General features: G+C 42.7%; 1 protein-coding gene across 2 annotated transcripts in view; it reads left to right on the forward strand.

Annotated features, from left to right (window-relative positions):
- The window catches only part of DNAJB12 (DnaJ heat shock protein family (Hsp40) member B12), a 67825-nt gene extending 47956 nt beyond the window's left edge, over positions 1 to 19869 (forward strand). Inside the window, exons 5-9 of one of the 2 annotated variants that reach the window (XM_085864163.1) lie at positions 835 to 917; positions 7915 to 8024; positions 12226 to 12398; positions 12522 to 12660; positions 18212 to 19869. In XM_085864163.1, the coding sequence (XP_085720289.1) occupies positions 835 to 917; positions 7915 to 8024; positions 12226 to 12398; positions 12522 to 12643 (488 nt within the window). In that variant the 3' untranslated portion in view covers positions 12644 to 12660; positions 18212 to 19869. Of the gene's footprint in view, positions 1 to 834; positions 918 to 7914; positions 8025 to 12225; positions 12399 to 12521; positions 12675 to 18211 lie in introns of both variants that reach the window. The other variant, XM_085864162.1, reaches the window with a different exon arrangement.
- Positions 19870 to 20076: the final 207 nt, after the last annotated feature.

A 20076-nucleotide genomic window follows, 5' to 3' on the forward strand; every position in this document is an offset into this window, starting at 1 on the left:
GGCCGCACCTGTATGGGTTAGAGTTTAGAGGAGTTGCGGCTGAAACCAGAATCCTGTCCAGGTTCCTCCTGATGATTCCATCTTTGCTCTTTGTTTATTGGGGTTCCTTCTGATGACCCATTGTAGTATTTGTTCTTCCATTTGATCTGGTTACATGTCGTACACTTTCTGGTTCAAGGGGAATAGGAAGAGAGAGTCTCTGATTTTTCAATAACAATAATGATTATGCAAAAAACAATCGCAAGCACGTCACCAGTAAACTTATTGAAAACCCAGCGAGTCAATACTTAGTGGTTATCTTTTGTCTTTAAGGAAAATTAGGATGGGCACAAAAATGCTTCCTATAAAATGCAATGCTGCCCACATCCTCTGTTTGTGTGTTTATATATATTTTTTATTATATTAGGTTTAAACTTAGGATCCCAGCACCATATGGGAACATTAAACAGGCCAATCAGTTTGTGTTGCCAATGAGGACATACGGTCCAAAGACGAGTGTCGATGCAAACATTTTAAAACCCATTTTAATGTTGCATGCGGATCATTTTAGAATGGGGAGTTGGGGGGGGGTTCGGTGGATAATGACGCTGCTTTGTGAAGATCTCTCCAATTGTGATTAATTTAAAATGGAGTCTGTACTTTGGGTCTGAAAGCCATCTTTGTTCCCCTGCCTCCCTCCCCCCACCCCCATTTTATGGGTGTTCATGCAATGTGTGAGAATGGGCTTGAAATTTGTGGTCATGAAATTGTGGTGGATACTTTAAAGAAAATTATATGATTGCAACATTTGTGTTTTCGATTTATTTACCAATATATTAATTTAATCTATTGCAGGTAATATTCATGTGTACAGTAACGGCCGCTCGCGGTTTGCCAACCATCAGCGCACAGACAGAGCTGAGCACCACCAAGGAGATGTAAGCATCACTTGTTCTTTTGGTGTGCACTTTGACGAATGGTATTTTTGAGACGTGCTCTGCCAATAACAGCTGGAGCATTTAACTGTTTGCTTTCCACTGTGTGCTGCGTAATAATGAATTGATCAGTAAGACATTTCCAGCAATATAATGTGCTGGACTTAAAAATGAAGGGATGCTGATTAATCAGACTATTTTGGTAATTCATGTTTTTCGGTCCTGGCGTCCAAGTCTGGAATAAAAGGGTGAATGCGAAAAGGAAACCTGAGTTATGAAACAGCTCATTTATTAAAGAGGCACGAAGTCCACATCCTAACATTCAATTCATTGGCAATAAAACATTTTTTAAAACCTTTCAATTTTAAAAGAAAAGAAAAAAACTCCTTATTTTGTTCTTCTATTTCAGCCCATCAACTGGTGATCTTTCTTTAACAGCCATGATTATTCCCACGGTCTTGTGGGGTTGGCTGGGGAAGTGTTTGGCCCAAGTCTTTTATAAACCGGCTTGCCAGGCCTGGCATTTGACGAAGTAGTTAAAGCAGGAATTTTGGATTGCAGCCATGGTGCCAGCGATAGCTCGCCTAGTCTTCGCAAAGGATACGGTGGGATCTTTAACAGCCACCAAGTAATTCGGCAGATGTGACACCCAGTTTAACATCCATCCGAGGAACGGCACACACATTGATGAATACACTGCCTGTGAAACTTCAGGATGACAGTTTATAACTGGGTCAGAATTCAAACAAAGGCTGGACAGCTAAGAGACCAGTGTGTATACCTCAAGACCATTCTGCCAGTCCCCATCACCTGGTGATCTGTCCATGTAAATATCTTTTTCACAAGATATCACCCACAAATAAGTCGTAAAAAAGGATGGTTGTTATGTAAACCTGGACAGTTCTCTTAAACAAACCTGCAACATGGATACAGCCGATCAAACTCCCAGGAGCAACCCAGAGATCCCACATACCCACATCCACATCCAGGACCCCTGCCTTCACAAAGTCAGGGGCACAAGAGAAATAGAGATAGAGATATAGAAAGGGAAAGGGAAAGGGCCGGTCCATGGTGATGCCCTGACAAATCTGGCCAGCAGAGAAGAATGGGGAAGATCTGGCCCCAGACTTGCGTTGGGGGGGTACAACCACTGCAAAAAGGCATCCCAGATTGTTGCCATAATAAATGCTTAATTTTTCTGGTGAGAGTTTATTGTATAATGAAGGTGGTTAGATTAGACACCAATGAGAAAAAAAGTGTGGTTAATCCACAACTGTATGAACGATGTCTGCTTTTATTGTGCAACAGAAAATAAGTAGTTGTTGAAAACCAACAATCATACTTGCTGATCCTCATACACTTGCATTTATCAAGATTTGAATGGATATGAAAAAAAAAAGATAAAATAAAAATGATGATTTGGAGTTGTACAGAGTTAAGTGATTTGAATGGAATGAATGCTGATTACACTGAACAACAAAATTTTTTTACTGGAGTTGTGTAAAGTGATTTAGACTAATTTGGGTACGCTGATTTCAAAAATCATAACCGTTTTGCTGTATCACGTCAGGATTTTCAGTAACAGAAATATTCCCATTGCCTAGAAGTCAGGATTTCAATGAAATTTACAAAAATTCATTTATTCATTTATTTCATCATGAATGCTTCAAAATTATAGAAATTACAGAAAAACTCCACTAGAATGTAATTAAAAATGCTTTAGGCATTTGGCTTTGCGTTTGTGCTGCTCTGTGTCAGTTTCACGATGCAGGAACCAGCAGAAATCGCCCATCATGTTCGGGCTGTGCCGCCCTTGGTAACGCGTCTCCATGAGTGAAATCTCTTGGTGGAATCGCTCGCCGTGCTCGTCCGAGACTGCTCCCAAGTTGTCAGGGAAGAAGTTCAGGTGCTGGTGTAGGAAATGGATTTTCAGGGACATCCTGGAGCCAAGTTTCCTGAAGGACTCCAGCAGCTGCTGCACTATTTCTTCATAGTTGTCCGCGCTCGTTCCCCAAGAAGTTGTCCGTCACAGCTTTGATGCTCCTCCCACGCTGCCAGCTCTTTGGGGTTTAGAGATGTCGGAAAAGTTTGAGTCCTTCATAATCTGTCGGCTTTGCGGTCCAACAAAGACACCAGCCTTGATGTTGGCCTGCGACAAGGTGTTGCCAAACTTTTCCTTGAGGTATAAAAACCCACGCCCATTCAGATCCATTGCCCGTACAAAACTTTTCATCAAGCCGAGCTTTATGTGGAGTGGTGGAAGGAAAACCTTGGCTGGGTCGACAAGGGCGACATGCTTCACGTTGTGTCGACCAGGTACATGCTCTTTTCGCTCTTCCCAATCTTTCTTCGTCCAGTGATTCTTGTCGTCTCTGCTATCCCAGAGACAAAGGAAGCACATGTATTTCGTGTAGCCTGACTGCAGCCCTAACAACAGCGCCACCACTTTCAGAGTCTCCGCAGATGTGCCAGTTGAAGTCATTGTACTTGATGGAATCAAGCAGCTGCCGCATAGTCTCATAGGTCTCTGTCATGCCGAACGCGTGAGCCAGTGGGACTGATGGTTTCTCGTTGCCATTGTGGAGCAAAAACAGCCTTCAAGCTGTTCCTCCCGGAGTCGATGAAGAGGCGCCAGTCTGCAGGATCGTGATCACACCCAAGTTCTTTCAACAGACCGTTGATGTCACTGCAGAATGTCATCGTGTCTTCCATCTCAAAGAACTCAGCCATGTCTCTGTGACGTGCTCTGAACAAGGATATCTTGGTGTTAGGTTCAAGTAGATTCCACTGCTGCAGCCTTGATCCAAGCAGCTCTGCCTTCGCCTTTGACAGCGAGAGATCTCTTACAAGATCATTTAAGTCTCCCTGGTTCAGAAGGTGTGATTCTTGAGTGTCGGGTTCAAAAGGTTCATCATCACCATCCTCTTCACCACTGCTTACAGCTATGTTCTGATCAGCTGGAGGTGTTGGAACGGGGTTCTCGTCATCATGAGGCACAGGTTTACGAGCAGAGACGCAGTCAGCGTACTTGATGTGACCTTTATTCTTCTTGTTGAAGCCGGCGATGCTTGTGCAGCAGAAATAACAATCATCATGATGATTCTGCGGCTCACGCCATATCATGGGATCCGCAAATGGCATGCTCGCGCGCTTGCCCACCAACCACTGAGTCAAGGTTGTGTGACAGCTTGTGCAGCAGATGTGTGGTGCCCAGCTCTGTTCTTGGTCCCCCACCTTACACCCGAAGTAGTGAAAGTAGGCGGCCTTCATTTTCACTGCTGTAGATATACTTCGCTGTTGATCTTTTTTGGTATACCGACCACAGACATAACAGAAGTTGTCAGGATGATTGGTACAGGAACGCCTACTCATCTTTATCTGAAAGAAAGAAATATTACACAAGTTAACAACAATTGTACGAAATAGACATGTTAAAGACATATGTAAATTTCATTGAAATCCTGACTTCTAGGCAATGGGAATATTTCTGTTCCTGAAAATCCTGACGTGATACAGCAAAACGGTTATGATTTTTGAAATCAGCGTACCCAAATTAGTCTTAATCACTTTACACATCTCCAGTAAAAAAAAAAATTTGAAATTTGTTGTTCAGTGTTATCAATAAACAAAGCATAAGTTGTAAAACGGTAGAAACTGTGAGCTATTATCACCAGTTACCAAGGAAGCAAAGGAAGGTTATTTCACAAGACAATAAACAAAAGATGTTCAAGCCATCCGGTGTGATGGACTTGAGCCTTGTCCTGGCGGCAGAGTTGCTTTCTTTATCAGAAACTCTATTCCCCACTCTCCATGCATGGACCTCACTCCTCCACACCCCCAGGAATACCTCTGGCTCCGGCTTCCCCTCCACCCCCACCTCCTTGTTTATCTGTGCGTTGTACCGTCCACCAAACAGTGATGACTCCATTTACATCTCGCTCACCGAAAACGTGGAACAACCTCTACCCACTCATCCAAACTTTTTCTTCCTCATATGCAGTGACTTCAAGTAACTCATTGGAACTGACACAATCTGTCAACTTCCCGACCCGGATCTCAGCCAATGGTACTCAATCTCTTCTGGATCTGATTTTGACCAATTTCCCTGAAAATATCTGCTGTTCTTCTGCTCCACTCAGTTCATCTTGTCATATTCTTGTTAAAGCTGTCATCTCTCCTAGATGTTTTTATAAAACTACCTCGGTGCCGTCGAGTCTGGCATTTCACTCAGGCTGACTGGCAAGGTCTTCAAGCAGCCATCAAACTTCTAGACTGGTCTCCCATTTCTACTCTCTCTGACATCAACTCGTCCTGGGAGTTTTTTCAAAGAAACTTGCTCTCTCTAATGTACAGATTTATCCCATCTCATCTTCAATTGTTCTACCATTCCTCCCGCCCTTGGTACACTGAAGCTTGTGGCGAGGCATTTGTCCTGAAACAACTTGCCTTCGCCTCATGAAAGGCAAATCCTGCTAAAAGCAATCTCGGTTTCTTCCAAAAAGCTTGGAACAAGTGTGTGTCTCGCCTGAAGAGAGCCAGGAAACAACATGTTTCTCATCTTGAGTCTGAACTCTCAAACCTGTCTCCCTCCTCCAATTGATGGTGGTGTCTCGTTAAGTCTGTTTCTGGTGTATGTTCCCTCTCCATCCCCTCCCTTACCTCAAATGGCTGCACAGCGAACACTGCACACGAAAAGGCTGAATGCCTAAACTCCGTGTTTGCTTCTAAACCAAAAACCAATCTTGTGTCCAAAACCAATCACTTTCTGTACCCACCTTACCCAGTCACACTCAGCTATTCCTGGACTCTGTGTCCTTTACTCCTAACAAGGTGGAGCTTGCTGTCAAACCTCGACTCAGATTCTGCAACCGATCCAGATGGCATCAGCCCACGTGTCCTAAAACCTGCTCCTCTGCGATGGCTCACCCTCTCTCTGTTCTATTCACCCTCTAATTTACTCAAGGTCATCTGTTATCTGCTTGGAAATCAGAAAACATTACTGCCCTGCATAAAAAAGGTGCAAAAATAGATCCTTGCAACTACAGACCAATCAGCCTTCTCCCAATCATCAGTAAGGTCATGGAATCCATCATCGCTTCTGACATTAAAGCTTTCCTCTTCTCCAATGGCTTGATCTCTGATTAACAATTTGTATTCAGACCAGGTCACTCTTCCCTAGACATGCTGCTTTTGCTTTCGCAACAGTGGATGGAGGTTCTCAATGCCAGACATGAGATCAGAGCCATCTCCCTAGACATATCGTGAGCTTTCGATACGGTCTGGCATCCCACACTACTCACTAAACTCTCTTCTTGTGGTATCCAAGGCAATCTCCACTCATGGCTTGTGGACTTCCTCTCCTGTCGCAGTCAATGTGTGGCTCTGAATGGAATTCTCTCATTTGCTCTTCCCGTCCAGGCTGGAGTTCCTCATGGCAGTGTTCTTGGCCCTGTGCTTTTTTTTTCTGGTTTTCATCAACGATCTCTGACTCCCTGGAAACTCCTCTTTATCTCTTTGCTGATGACTTTAAAAGTATGGCCGTACTATCTCTCATCCCTCTGATCGGCAGGCAGCAGCCTCTTCACTCTCTGCAGACCTGGATAAAATCACAAGCTGGAATATGTCTTTCAATCTTGAAAAATCTCACACCCTCACAATATCTCTCCTGAAGGACCATCTGTAACCACCCCCTCCCCCTCCCCTCCCCATCTTTCTCAACAACCCCCTTGAAGTCCTTTCATTCAAGGTTTTGGGCCTCACTGTCTGTCACGATCTTTCCTCGGAAAGCCACATTTCCAAGCTGGCCTCCAAAGCCAGTTGCCAACTGGGCATCCTATGTCGTTCAAAGTCCCTCCTTGGCACACCTGAGCTTCCAACCACTTGCAAAGCTTTCATCCACAGTCTGATGGAGTACTGCTCTCCCCTCTGGGGTGGTGCTCCTGCCTCACACCTCGTTCAACTTCATGCTGTGGAAACCAAGGCTTTTAGGATCATTGACATCTCCCGCAATGAAACTGAGTCTTTGGGGGTCTCACTCTCTCACCGGAGGCAGGTCGGTGGTCTTTCTGTCTCCTACCGTCTCCTCTCCGGCCTTGCCCCCTACTCTGTGATCTGTCCCCCTATATTTCCGCAGGGCACTCGAGGTCCGCCAAAAACCCCCTTCTGGTGAAACTGCCAAAATCAAGAATTGCTACTCACCTTCACTCCTTCATTCCTCTCTCTCACCCCCCCTGCCTCTGGAACAAGCTCCCATACTCTTCAATCCCACACCTCACTCCAGGTCTTCAAAATAGCTGTTCACCACCATCTCATATCTTCTCCCATCCAAAATCTTGATCTTTACTACCCCCTTTTAATCCACTCCAAACCCACCTCCTTCAAATTCCCTGCTTTCTTTCCTGAAAGTCCCTGTAATACCATTTTGTTTTCCCCATGTACCCACCCCATCCTTCTCCCTTCCACAGATCTCCTATTGTCTTTGTTCCCCACTATTTTGTGCTTCCCTCTCCCACCCCTTTTGTCTCCTGCCTTGTTTTATGCTTCTGTGCATTTGCTTACATGAGCCTCGACATGGTATTCCAAAAAAATTAAAAAGCTCGTATAAAATATTGATGATAATCCTGTACGATTAGAAAGGTAACAGTACTTTGATGCAAGATTGGTGTCAGAGAGTGGTATCACATTGATAGGTGGGTGTTGTAAAAAGCACTGATCGAGCTGGCTTGTAAATCCACCCCCACTGGTGGCGGTGTTATCCAATACACATTTAATATGAGAGAATTGTGGTGCTTCACACACCCGAAATGCTCCCCCCCGCCCCCCACCCATGATGTTAAAAATTTTTTTTTAATGGTTTACCAAATCCTACCCGAGCACAACAATCTGTTTTCAACCCATTCCGTCCAGTGGTTCAGGAGTGCACATAAGTCAAACAAAGACATCTCAAATTATAGTGGAATTTTTATGTAGGCATTCTCACTTGCCTTTGCCTTTTTTGCAGGGAGGATTCACCATGTTTGTGCAACTGCTGCCAGTACTCATCCTCGTCATTATCTCTATTATTAGTCAACTCATGGTTTCAAACCCACCCTACAGCCTCAACTACAGGCCGTGAGTGCTGCCATCTATTGCTTGGCATGGATTTTAAACTGATTTTTTTTCCCTTTGTCTGATATTACTTGAAAATATTAACTCGTTGAGATTTTACTGTGGCACTCTAGTCCTGATTCCTCTTCCGGGCAGGATCCTTGTCATAATAAAAACTACTACTATGAGTACTAGTAATCTGTATGCCAAACTCGGGGGGCGTATCGACCCCTTTTGAGGTTGACTTTTTTTTTCACTTTGTTCCTTTGGGACCAGGGGAACACCAGGTTATGGCAGGAATTTGTAATTTGTTCATGGTGCCAGTGATTGTTCGCCTACTCATCCTGAAGTAAAAACCGTGCGATCTTTAACGTCCATTAACTAATGACAGTAGAGGGGTACCCCTGTTTAACATCCATCTGAGGGATGGCATACACTGATGAATCACATGACCTTTGGAACACCAGGATGACAGTTGATAGCTGGGTTGAGATCGAGATTCGAACCCAGGCTAGACAGCTTTGAGGTGAGTGTGCATACCTCTCGGCCATCCTGCCTGCAAATAATAAAAAAAACAGATGTTTGTCATTTAAAAGGCCATGGCCGAGTTGAAGTCGCTGACTCGTAAGCTATCAAATGTGGTTCGATCCCTGACAAATCCAAGTTCGAAATTATTTTCCTCTTGTGTGCAAAGAAGCCTTCCACACTCAAGGTCACGGCTCCTTTGATATGCATATAGATTAGTAAGGAAATCTTTTTCTTCCTGAGTATGTGAGTGTTGGTCTGAAAACAATGCCTCTTTATTTATATTGAATAGTCACACAGTGGACCAGAAACCAAGTGCCAAGGGATTGAGTTCATTTGAAATGATTGATGCATCACCACGCATGATTTGTGTGAAGTAGTTTGTATTGGGAAGCCAATTGTCACAATTATTATTGAGGATCACAGGTTCTCTTGGGTATGTACTCGATGTCTGCAAAGAAAATCAGAAGAAATCTGTACTGGACTCTTCCAACATTTTGAAGCGGAAGGTGAGGAAATTCTTTTGTGTGTAATCATCAGAGACCGAGGTGTGGCTGCACCATTTCCAAATAGAAACGGTGACGATCAATGGAGTGGCACAATATAAAATCGCTGTGAAAGATGAAAACAACCCACAGCTGGAGAAGTGATGGCTGCTGTGTTCTGGGAATGAGCAAATGTATTCTTTGCTCGACTTTATGCCAAGCCCCACACCAACCTGCATACCATAAGGCAGTCACATCAATCGGATGGACTGTGATGCCCCACCTTGTGCATTGCCTGGTTCTTGCACTTCCTGATCACCTTTCTGGCTGAATGAAGGATGCATTGCTTGGACACTATTTTGACGATGCCGTGAAGGAGGTGGTACGCATTGTGGCTAAGCATGGTTGAGAAGGAGTTGTACAGTGCGGGGCATCCATGCCTTCGTTCATTGGCGGAAAACGTGTGTTGATTGTGACGGCATCTATGTGGGAAATAAGCAGGTATTCAGCAAGTATGTATGAATTTCTAGAACCATTTGAGGTGCTATTCAATGACAGCGGCATTGCTGATTGCTTTCATACCGACCCTTGTATACACTGATATTTTGAGCAAAATTTTAACTGATGCTTAACGGATTATTGTGACTGTCTCGTTCCGAGAACCCTTTCGAACGCCCCTCATATATGAAGTGACAACATCTTGCAGTGTATATACTCTCGGATGCAGTTCAGTTGCTGGTGTAATTGATGGTAGACTAATATTATCCTGGATTAAAAAAAAAAATATATTTTATTGGCTATCCACATTAGCTTGAACCAGCCTCGGTGTTGCAATAGTTAGAGCATCCGCTCCGAGTTTGGGAGGTCAGCAGTTCGGACCCTGCCTGAGTCCCACCAAAGACTTTAAAAATGGTACGTGCTGCTTCCTTCCTTGACATTCAGCATTTAAAAAGATAAGAGCATGGACAATCCCCATAGGTTGGCTGGCATCAGTGGGTAGGAGGAAATTCTACATGAGGGAAATGCCCTGCTGAGTGTGATGAGAAAGACAGTGCCATTGTTGTGACATTGCTGGTCCTTAGAGTTTCTCTTGGAAGTGGTTGCATTTCTCCAAAGGTCAGTGGTTGTGTTTGTCTCTTAACAATCCGGTGTTGTCATATATATCCAACGTTAACTATGACTGAGGGACACCATTGCTGATGCTTTTATTTAGGGAGCATTTCAATTTGGTGTATTTGATTAGGAGAGAGGAGAGATGGCAGTGGGGCTGTTAACCAGATTGTTTAATAAAATCTTGGAAAGTGAGAGAATGCCGGAGGAGTGGAGATCAAATGTACTGATTCCGATTTTCAAGAACAAGGGTGATGTGCAGAGCTGTGGAAATTACAGAGGGATAAAGTTGTTAAGCCACACCATGAAGTTGTGGGAAAGAGTAGTGGAAGCTCGGTTGAGAGGAGAGGTGACGATTTGTGAGCAGCAATATGGGTTTATGCCAAGAAAGAGCACCACTGATGCGATGTTTGCTTTGAGAATGTTGATGGAGAAGTATAGGGAAGGCCAGAAGGAGTTACATTGTGTGTTTGTGGATTTAGAGAAAGCTTATGATAGGGTGCCAAGAGAGGAGTTGTGGTATTGTATGAGGAAGTCGGGAGTGGTGGAGAAGTATGTGAGGGTGGTGCAGGATATGTATGAGGACAGTGTGACAGCGGTGAGGTGTGCGGTAGGAATGACGGACCGGTTTAAGGTAAAAGTGGGATTGCACCAAGGATCGACGCTGAGCCCTTTCCTGTTTGCAATGGTGATGGACAGCTTGACGGACGAGATCAGACTGGAGTCTCCATGGACTATGATGTTCGCGGATGACATCATGATCTGTAGAGAGAGTAGGGAGCAGGCTGAAGCGAGCCTTGAGAGGTGGAGGTACACACTGGAGAGAAGGGGAATGATAGTCAGTCGGAGTAAGACGGAGTACATGTGCGTAAATGAGAGGGAGGGTGGTGGTATGGTGCGGTTGCAAGGAGTTGAGGTGTGGAAGGTGGATGGGTTTAAATACTTGGGACCAACTGTCCAAAGTAACGGAGAGTGTGGTAGAGAAGTGAAAAAGAGAGTGCAGGCAGGATGGAGTGGGTGGAGAAGAGTTGCAGGAGTTATGTGTGACAGAAGGGTAGCTGCAAGAGTGAAGGGGAAAGTATATAAGACGGTAGTGAGACCAGCTTTGTTGTATGGTTTGTAGGTGGTGGCACTAACAAAAAGACAGGAAGCGGAGCTGGAGGTTGCAGAGTTAAAGATGCTGCGATTCTCGTTGGGAGTGACTAGGATGGACAGGATAAGGAATGAGTATATTCGAGGGACAACGCAGGTAGGACAGTTTGGAGACAAAGTGAGAGAGGCGAGATTGAGATCGTTTGGACATGTGCACAGGAGGGAAGCGGAGTATATCGGGAGAAGGATGCTGAGGATGGAGCTGCCAGGCAGGAGGAGAAGAGGAAGGCCAAAGAAGAGGTTCATGGATGCGGTGAGGGTGGACATGAGAGCGGTTGGAGTGTCAATGGAAGATGTGGAGGATAGAGCGAAATGGAGACGGTTGATCCGCTGTGGCGACCCCTAACGGGAGCAGCCGAAATAAGAAGAAGAAGAAGTATTGAATGGCTTTGATGGGCAGTTAGATGGTGTGTATTTGCACATACAACTCCATTGTAGAACTGTTGTGCCTTTGGACAGTTGGGAAGCCAGTGGATCTTTCTGTGTTCTTTAAGCTTGTGTCTATCTCTGAAGTCATTTGATTAATAAAGGCCGGTGATGCAGCGTGCAGTTGTTTGCAGTTGCTATTTATATGACCAAGTCTTAATGGTCTCATGATAGATGTCTTTTTCTACACCTTACTGGCCTCCTCTCTTTCTTTTCTCTGTTTTTACCCTGAAGTGCAAATTTTGCTGAAGCTCAGCCTATGAAAAGGTCCGTCGGCATGTTTCAGCAGGACAGCTCGGTTGTTAACTTGCTCGCAGTGTGTGCCGTCTCGTCTAGTTTCCTGCATTATTGAGCACACTTTCATTCAGAATCAGTGGCAAAGCCGGCTGTCAGTTGTGCCATTTGGTTTTCGATGTTAAAAAACCGCAAATGCACCTTTTTCGAAAAGTGTAGAGTACCGTGTGCTGGTATTTTGAGCTCGTCCTCTGTATAATTAGCACTACCTACCTGTGCTCCTGGTCATGCAGGGGTCTTGGACACACGATGTTACGGAAGACGCAACAGTTGGGCATCACGTACTACGTCGACAGAGACTTCACGTTGGAATACACAGGGAAATCTCTTGACCGTATTGAACGCAATGTTGAGGATGACTACATGGCCACATTACGAAACAACTGCTGGAAGGAGAAGCAGCAAAGTAAGTGTTTCCCTCTTATCGATTATTGTTTACCATTTTTCAGTCCGCAGAGTTTGTTTTTATTCAATTCCCCTTATATTACTGAATCCACTTTTGTTCCACTATCTTTCCAAACCTCTACAGAAGAGAACCTCGTTTTTAGGGCCCGGTACTTCGGTGACATGAACTTGTACAACAAAGCTCTGGACATGCCTGCACCAAACTGCCAACGGCTTAATGACCTTCAGCTGCGCATGCGGGCGTAAATGGCACCGAATCCCTTGTACGTCATCGCAGGTTGTGCCTTGTTCTGATGTTTACAGTCATTTGAGTTGGCTGTTCAAATGCCAAGAACTCATTTACAGGATGTAGATTATGCATTTTAATTTCATTTTCCTTGAGGAGTTCAAGTTGTGTATTGATGACCTGATGAAGGGAGGAAATTAATGATTTAATGAGTTCCACTTATCTTCTTTTTAAATATCTTGATCCTAAATTTGAAGACTTTTTCTAATGCATCTAATGACCTCTGTCATGTGATTCAAACTACCGAGTCGACCGATGTGTTTATTGCATCCGTTTTGATGTTATTATGTAGTCTATGATGATATACAGATTGATATCATTGTTTCAGTCATGTGTTCCATGAGTCTGTTGCGGCTTCACTGGTTTGTTTGAAGACAAATCGATTGACATTTGCTTGTTAAAAAAATGGATATACCCACCAAAGTAAAGTTGTCTTTCTTGTTATCTTTGCCTGTTGTGTAAGAAACAATCAAACCTTTATTGCAGATTTCCATTCATTAAAGCTGTAACTTGAATGTGCTCAAAACATACCTTCACCCAGTCCCCTCCACCACCTAACCCCCCCCTGCCCCCACTAGACCTACTTTTATAATGTGCACAAATGAAACTAGAAGGGCACTCGGTAGAGAGTTGATTACTCCTCCACCAAGTTGATTACTTTACGTTTTGTATCCCACTGACAGGTTGGATCTGGATTTGCACCTAAACTGAAATTTAATCGGCTTGTTCTCGTCACCTAATCGACTCTTCCACCAAGTTTCGTCCGAATCCATCCGTAACTTTTTGAGATCATGCTATATATCGTTTTAGCCTTGTCACTCAATGGCGAAGAATCACTTAAAAATTCTTGAATTCAGATCTTCCCCAAAATTGAATCAATTCTTCGTTGGCACACACCCAACCTGTCCACCAAGTTTTGTCCGAATCTGTCCACAACTTTTTTGAGATAGCCTGCTCATGTATCGTTTTTGCTTTCTCACTCAATGGTGAAGAATTACTTTACAAATCTCGCATCCGGAAATCGGATCTTCACCAAAATGTAATCATTTCGTTCTTGTCAAAATCCGTCCACAACTTTTTGAGATATTTTGTTCACAAACAATCAAACAAACAAACAGACAGGGCTGAAAACATAACCTCCATCCATCTTCAGTTGGCAGAGGTAAATATGGCTTTTCAGTCATCGGATCCCCAAATTGCTTTTCCTGTCTTAATCCTTTGTTAATTGTCATAGATGGACCACGATGTCTTGGATCAGTTGATTATGTATTTTTATTTGACAGAATTGAGGGCAAAGTTGATGAAGCGAATGTATTCAAGGGGAATAAAAAAGGATTGTTGAACAGAGGCTAATATGGATGGACAGATTCTCTATAATCTTGTTTGTGCATCGGTCGGAAAGGGATAAGGGTTTGTTTTTTTTTTCTTACAGGTTCTAAGGTTCATAGAATAGCTGTCGTCCCCAAATGCACAAGCAGACAGACACCAGATAACATAGGACAGACAAGCATTGTCGTTGATTTCCTCCTCTCCACCCCCCCACCCCCTCCATGGGATGTCAACCCATAGGGTTATTTGTTTGGTATGACCCTGCCAGGTTCAGAATCGAATCATTAACATCCAGACTCATTTTAAACACACATATATTATAATAATGTTTTATTGAGGAATTCTGTGAACATAAAATGTGAACTTGCGATTGGCAAAGATAATACAGTTTTACTCTGCAGGATAATGTGCCTTTAATGATGCTACAAATAATAGTAATAATTAATAATTTTTCGCTGCACTCGGATAATTTTTTTGCAGCAAATATTCGAGAACTACGCCAGGGATTTCATAACCTTCCATAACCACCACAATTCTGACATCTTGCTCCTTTGGAGAGTATTTATGGCAAATTTTTGAATAAAGCATTAATCATTTATCTCTACATTATCAGTAATGTTAATAATTGAAACCATTAACATTCTTTGTGACTTTGTCGATGATATATATATTAGTTTATTTGTGGGAGTTCGCATGTGCCCCGAAACATCATCTCTGATTGGGAGTTTTTTTTTCCTCCATTAACTCCTTTTCGAATGTGAAAATCCGGTCCGGAAGGCCTCAACTCGTGTGAACCGAGTCAAGCCGTTAATGGAGATGCTAATAGAGACAAATTATACACATTGTATGGCATTTACGTAGAAATAGACCCTCAAATGTTAAAAAAAACCATCCTAATTTCCTGTGTACTCTTGGAACGATGAGAAATCCACCCTTTTTGCCTGCCTTGCCTTAAAAATCTCATGAAAATGGCCTCGTGTTTTGGCGTTTCAGACATTTTGATGCATCATTGGACGCACTGACAAATCCTGCAAAAATAATATTTGTATCTGAAGCCGATTGATGGACTTGCCAATAAACAGCACACACAACTCGTGACCGGTACGCGCTGTCATTCTTGTGAGTGTCTCACACACTGGACATTTTCAAGCGTACACTCTCGTTCACTCATCCTATCAGTGGCTCGACGGGCAGCTTTTTACATGCAAACGTCTCTACTCCTGGGATTTGCTCCTCTTTGGCTTTGTTGGCTCTTTCCACCTATTTCCAATGCTCCTATTATCAGGTTCAGCCTTCATAGACAAGTGGTTAACAAATGGATGAGAAATTGGAATAGCACAGGTTCAAATCGTGCCTGTCCCAATTTAGTAAATTTATTTATTTTAGTTTATGAGGGTTAGGGATAACCAACTGGCTTGGTTTTGGCCTCGACTGCATTTCTGCTGTATCATACTAATATTGCCTGTGTTGTACAACTAGCAAATGGAATGGCACAAAGAATGTCATTTTTTTTTTAATTGTTACCCCACACAAACGAAAAGCAGGGTGAAGGAATTTGTTCACTTTGGCTGTCTCTGTCTACAAACGTCAGTTTATTATCATGGAACAACTTTATTTCAATCGAATGTTATATTTTGAACACAAATTGGAATATGAATCGGAACGCCAACCTTAAGCTAAGCAGTACTTTGCCTCTGAATTTGTCCTGATTGTACATGTGCAGAGAGGAGTGAGATATTTTTACTCTGTCTGGCCGTCAAACAAAATTGAAAATCATTCCAAACAGGACACTTACTATTTTTAAGGACGTCATAAAGGATGCAAACAAGCATGAATAAATCATGTAACGTGTTAAATAAGATGGTATAAGGGGAACAAAAACCCGATTTACTGTGGTAACCCGATTTATTTATTTCTGAAACCTTTAAAATCTTTATTTTTATTTAAATTGAATTATATACTTCAACACTGTCAAACACAAATCACCTTATTGTCACTTTAAAAACCCTTCCATTCAGCTGTACTTGGACAAAATATTACGGCATTTTACATTGGCTCGACTAATCAAATTTGCCGTTCGGATACCCCACCCATGTCCATGTTTCTCGAGACTGTGTAGGGTAAGGTGTTCTATGAATTCTGGTTTTCCCCACAATTAAAAATGGCCTCGTTTTTCGCTCACCTGGAACGTAGTTCCGGGGAGCTTATGGGATGGCGCGCCGTCCGTCCGTCCACAAATACTTGCAACAACTTCTCTGAAACTACACACACAATTCTGATGAAACTTTACCACAACGTTCATCACTGTGCATGTACCAAAGTTTGTTCATGGCATGAATAAAAAATTGTGCCTGAAGGGGCTCAACTGGGGTTGCCCCCCAAAATAGGTATTTGCTTTCTTCTCTGAAACTACACACACAATTCTGATGAAACCTCACCACAACCTTCACCAACTGTAATGTACCAAAGTTTGTTCATGACATCAGAAAAAGGGGGGTTGCCCCCCCCCCCAAAATGTACTTGCTTCTCTGAAACCACACACAATTTCGATGAAACTTGACCACAACCTTCATCACTCGTGATGTACCAAAGCTTGGTCACACCATTAAAAACATAGAGGCAATACCCTTGGGCAATCACCAAGTAGCCGCTGGATAAGATAACCAGGGAACCACTGGTAGGCGTCGATGACCCACAAAATATGTAACTGAGAAGAAAGTAAATACCTATGGATGTTTTTTTACAATGCCGTGAACAAACTTTGGTACATTACGGGTGATAAAGGTTGTGGTGAAGTTTCATCAAAATTGTGTTTGTGGTTTCAGAGAAGAAAGCAAATACATATTTTGGGGGACAACCCCCCCCCTTCTCCCCACACCCACCCCCTACAACCTCTGTCGGACCCAATTTTTTTTAATGTTGTAAACAAACTTTAGTACATCACAGATGATAAAGGTTGTGGTCAAGTTGCATCAGAATTGTGTGTGTGGTTTCAGAGAAGAAAGCAAATACATATTTTGGGGGGAATCCCCCCCCCAACCCCCCCCCCCCACACACACACCCTGTAGACACCCCAAGACCCATATATATTTTTATATATGATGATTTAAAAAATTTTTTATAAATACAACCCGTTGCTTTGCTGTGGAGAATATGGGGGTTGTGGGGAGGGCAAGGGGGTGTTTTGGACATGCGTTTGATAGGGGGACTTGAGGTAAAGCCTGGGGGGGGTGTTAAAAAAATGCTTTCATGGTGGGGGTTGGGGAGTCGACCCCCTTAGGGCCTGATTTTTTTTTTTTTTTTTGTTAATGTTGTGGTAAAGTTTCATCTAAATTGTTTGTGTGGTTTCAGGGAAGAAGTTGCAAGTATATGTGGACAGACAGACAGACAGACAGACTGACAGACAGGTGACTCACCATCTCATAAGCTCCCTGAAATACGTTTCAGGTGACCTAAAAATTGGTGTCTCAGGGTATCTACAGGGGCGGTTGCCCCCCAAAAGAGGTATTTGCCTTTTTCACAGAAACTACACATACGATCTGATGAAACGTGATGACAACCTTCATCACCCATGATGTACTGAAGTTTGTTCATGACATGACAGAAAAATCGGGGTCTTATGGGGTTTGCTCCCCAAAATATGTTTTTGCTTTCTTCTCCGAAATCACACACAATTTCGATAAAACTTGACCACCACCTTCATCACCGTGATGTACCAAAGTTTGTTCATGGCATGAAAAAAAATCCATAGGTATTTACTTCTCCATTACATATTTTGTGGGTCCTCAATGCCTACTAGTGGTTCCCTGGTTATCTTATCCAGCTGCTACCAGGTGGGTGCCCAAGGGTATTGCCCCTATGTTTTTCAGTTGTCTGATATGACCACATCGTCGCTCTGTTTGAATAGATGATCATAAACGTTTCAGAAATAATTTCCACCTTTACTCTGGGCAGTTATTTTAACATCCACTTGGTTTTGAAACTGTTCTCTTTACTTTTTTTGTTATTATTATTTTTTTGTACTATAATTTCGAAACAATTGGACGAATCTAAAGGTTTTTCAGAGTATTTCTTCTTTTTATGAGTGTCTGTAACTGTCGTTATTTAATCTATGCTCTGCATCTATTTTGATTCATCCAGTTTGCTTTGCAACAATTTTTGTATGATTGGCCAACTTTCTGATTCGCATTGTCTTGCAGGAATCTCACATGCCCACAAGCGACAAGGTTTTGAAAGTGATGGGCATCTTGGAGAAAATGCTCTGCTTGAGACCATTTTGTACACATCCCTGGATTGCGAAAAGCAAATGCATTATTATTATTATTATTATTTTCTCTTTTTCTTTCTGACTCATAACTCTGCTATCCAGAGCTCATCGCACACTGGTGTGGCCATCGACCGTTTTGAATCCTATCTTCTCACCGCACCAGGGAAACGAACCATGCTGTGAATCTGTGATCACTCCAAATCATCAGCCTTATTATCATCTTTCAGCATCAGCCGGTCTTTATTTGGTGTCCCTTCCAACACCTTAACATGTGCATCGAGCCTTCTTGACAATCCCAGGCAAAAAGTGGTTTATTTTCTATTTGGTTTTTTCTTCCATCCTGGAACACCAACAACATCCTGCTGGTTTTTATAGACTACTTTGATCCTGGGAATTTTCTTGATGATACACCACCAAGATTGCTTGAAAGCTCAACTCCTGCAAGAATGCAATTTGCACAGCAGACTTGTCGCTTGGTGTCTGCAACAGAAATGGAAGGCAAGAGCAGTTCCGTAAAGATATTTCCACTTTTGGTTCAATTTTTCTCGATTCATTATATGTGGTTTATTTGTATGAGGTTTCCTAATGAAGCAGTTGTACGAAGAGATGAGTTTTTATTGCCTTCACAACACTGACCAGGAAATGATTATGGTTGTAGTGAATGATGCTAGACAAATTCCAGTGGCTTATCTTCCCCATGCATTTTCTCACCCACCCACTTCGGTCATTCTTTTGTTCGGTGGTTCAAAGTACAGTCAATCCAGGCCTATAAAACGCACCCGAAACTTGATTTTTATTTTCAGTAAACAATTTTTACATGAATTGAGAAACTAAATGATTTGAATAATTGTTTTGCTTAACATTTAAAGGTCATTTTAAAATGTTTTCACAATGTCTATCAGTTCTGTCACACGCACCTTAACACCGTTGGAAGTTTGAAGCAAAGTGGTATATAAAGGCTAGCATTGTAAATGTATTTTGCATCCTAAACAGTGTATCACTGGTGTCATTCTTTTGAATATAGGATCTAACACAGACCTTTAATGGCTGTTTATACTGGAACAAATTGTGTTGTCATGAAATGTATTTGTCTCTGGTATTGATTGTCCACTGCTGCTTGAATTGTTTCTTGCATTGGAAATTTATTAAGACAGCACAAAGAGAATGAGAGAGCAATATTTTATTTGACTGTACAGTAAAAATGTTTATAGCTGTACTTTAGTGAATTGGTGCTTTTGAAAGCCCATCGGAATTGAACCATCCGGGTAAGTTAATGTCTGTGCTGCTCCGATCGAGGAGAGCATCTGTCATGGGTGCATTTTAACAAGTGTGTTCTGTTCATAGCATTGTAACTTTGCACACACTTGTTCGGAATGCATGTGCTCTGTAAATTTTGCAAGATATATATATTAAAGTTAATTCGCACTTGGTGTCGGACATATGAATGAGTTTTCCCATTTAACAACTGCCTGTGTAATTAATTATACAGTGTACATACACCGTGCTGTGTTCACAACAACTTAACGAGTTAATTTGAGTCGTGGATAACTGGCATGGCTTTCAGCATCTTCAATAAAAGTAAGAAAGGGATCTCCTTTGGCAATTGGTTTATTTTTTTGGACAGAATTTTGAGGCTCTTCTCCCTTCCCCCTGAGCCTGTGCACAAGTTACTATAGCCCCCAGGTCTTAGATGCTGACTTGAGATTTTATTTTTTGTATACCTTGTCGAGGCTCGTATGAGAGCTAACACACAACGCACAGCAAGGAGGGCATGAGACCAGAGGGGTGGGAGAGGGA

This window comes from Eptatretus burgeri, chromosome 18 (genome assembly GCF_056783735.1).
Source record: "Eptatretus burgeri isolate ZD-2024b chromosome 18, Ebu_testis_v1, whole genome shotgun sequence".
Taxonomy (NCBI): domain Eukaryota; kingdom Metazoa; phylum Chordata; class Myxini; order Myxiniformes; family Myxinidae; genus Eptatretus; species Eptatretus burgeri.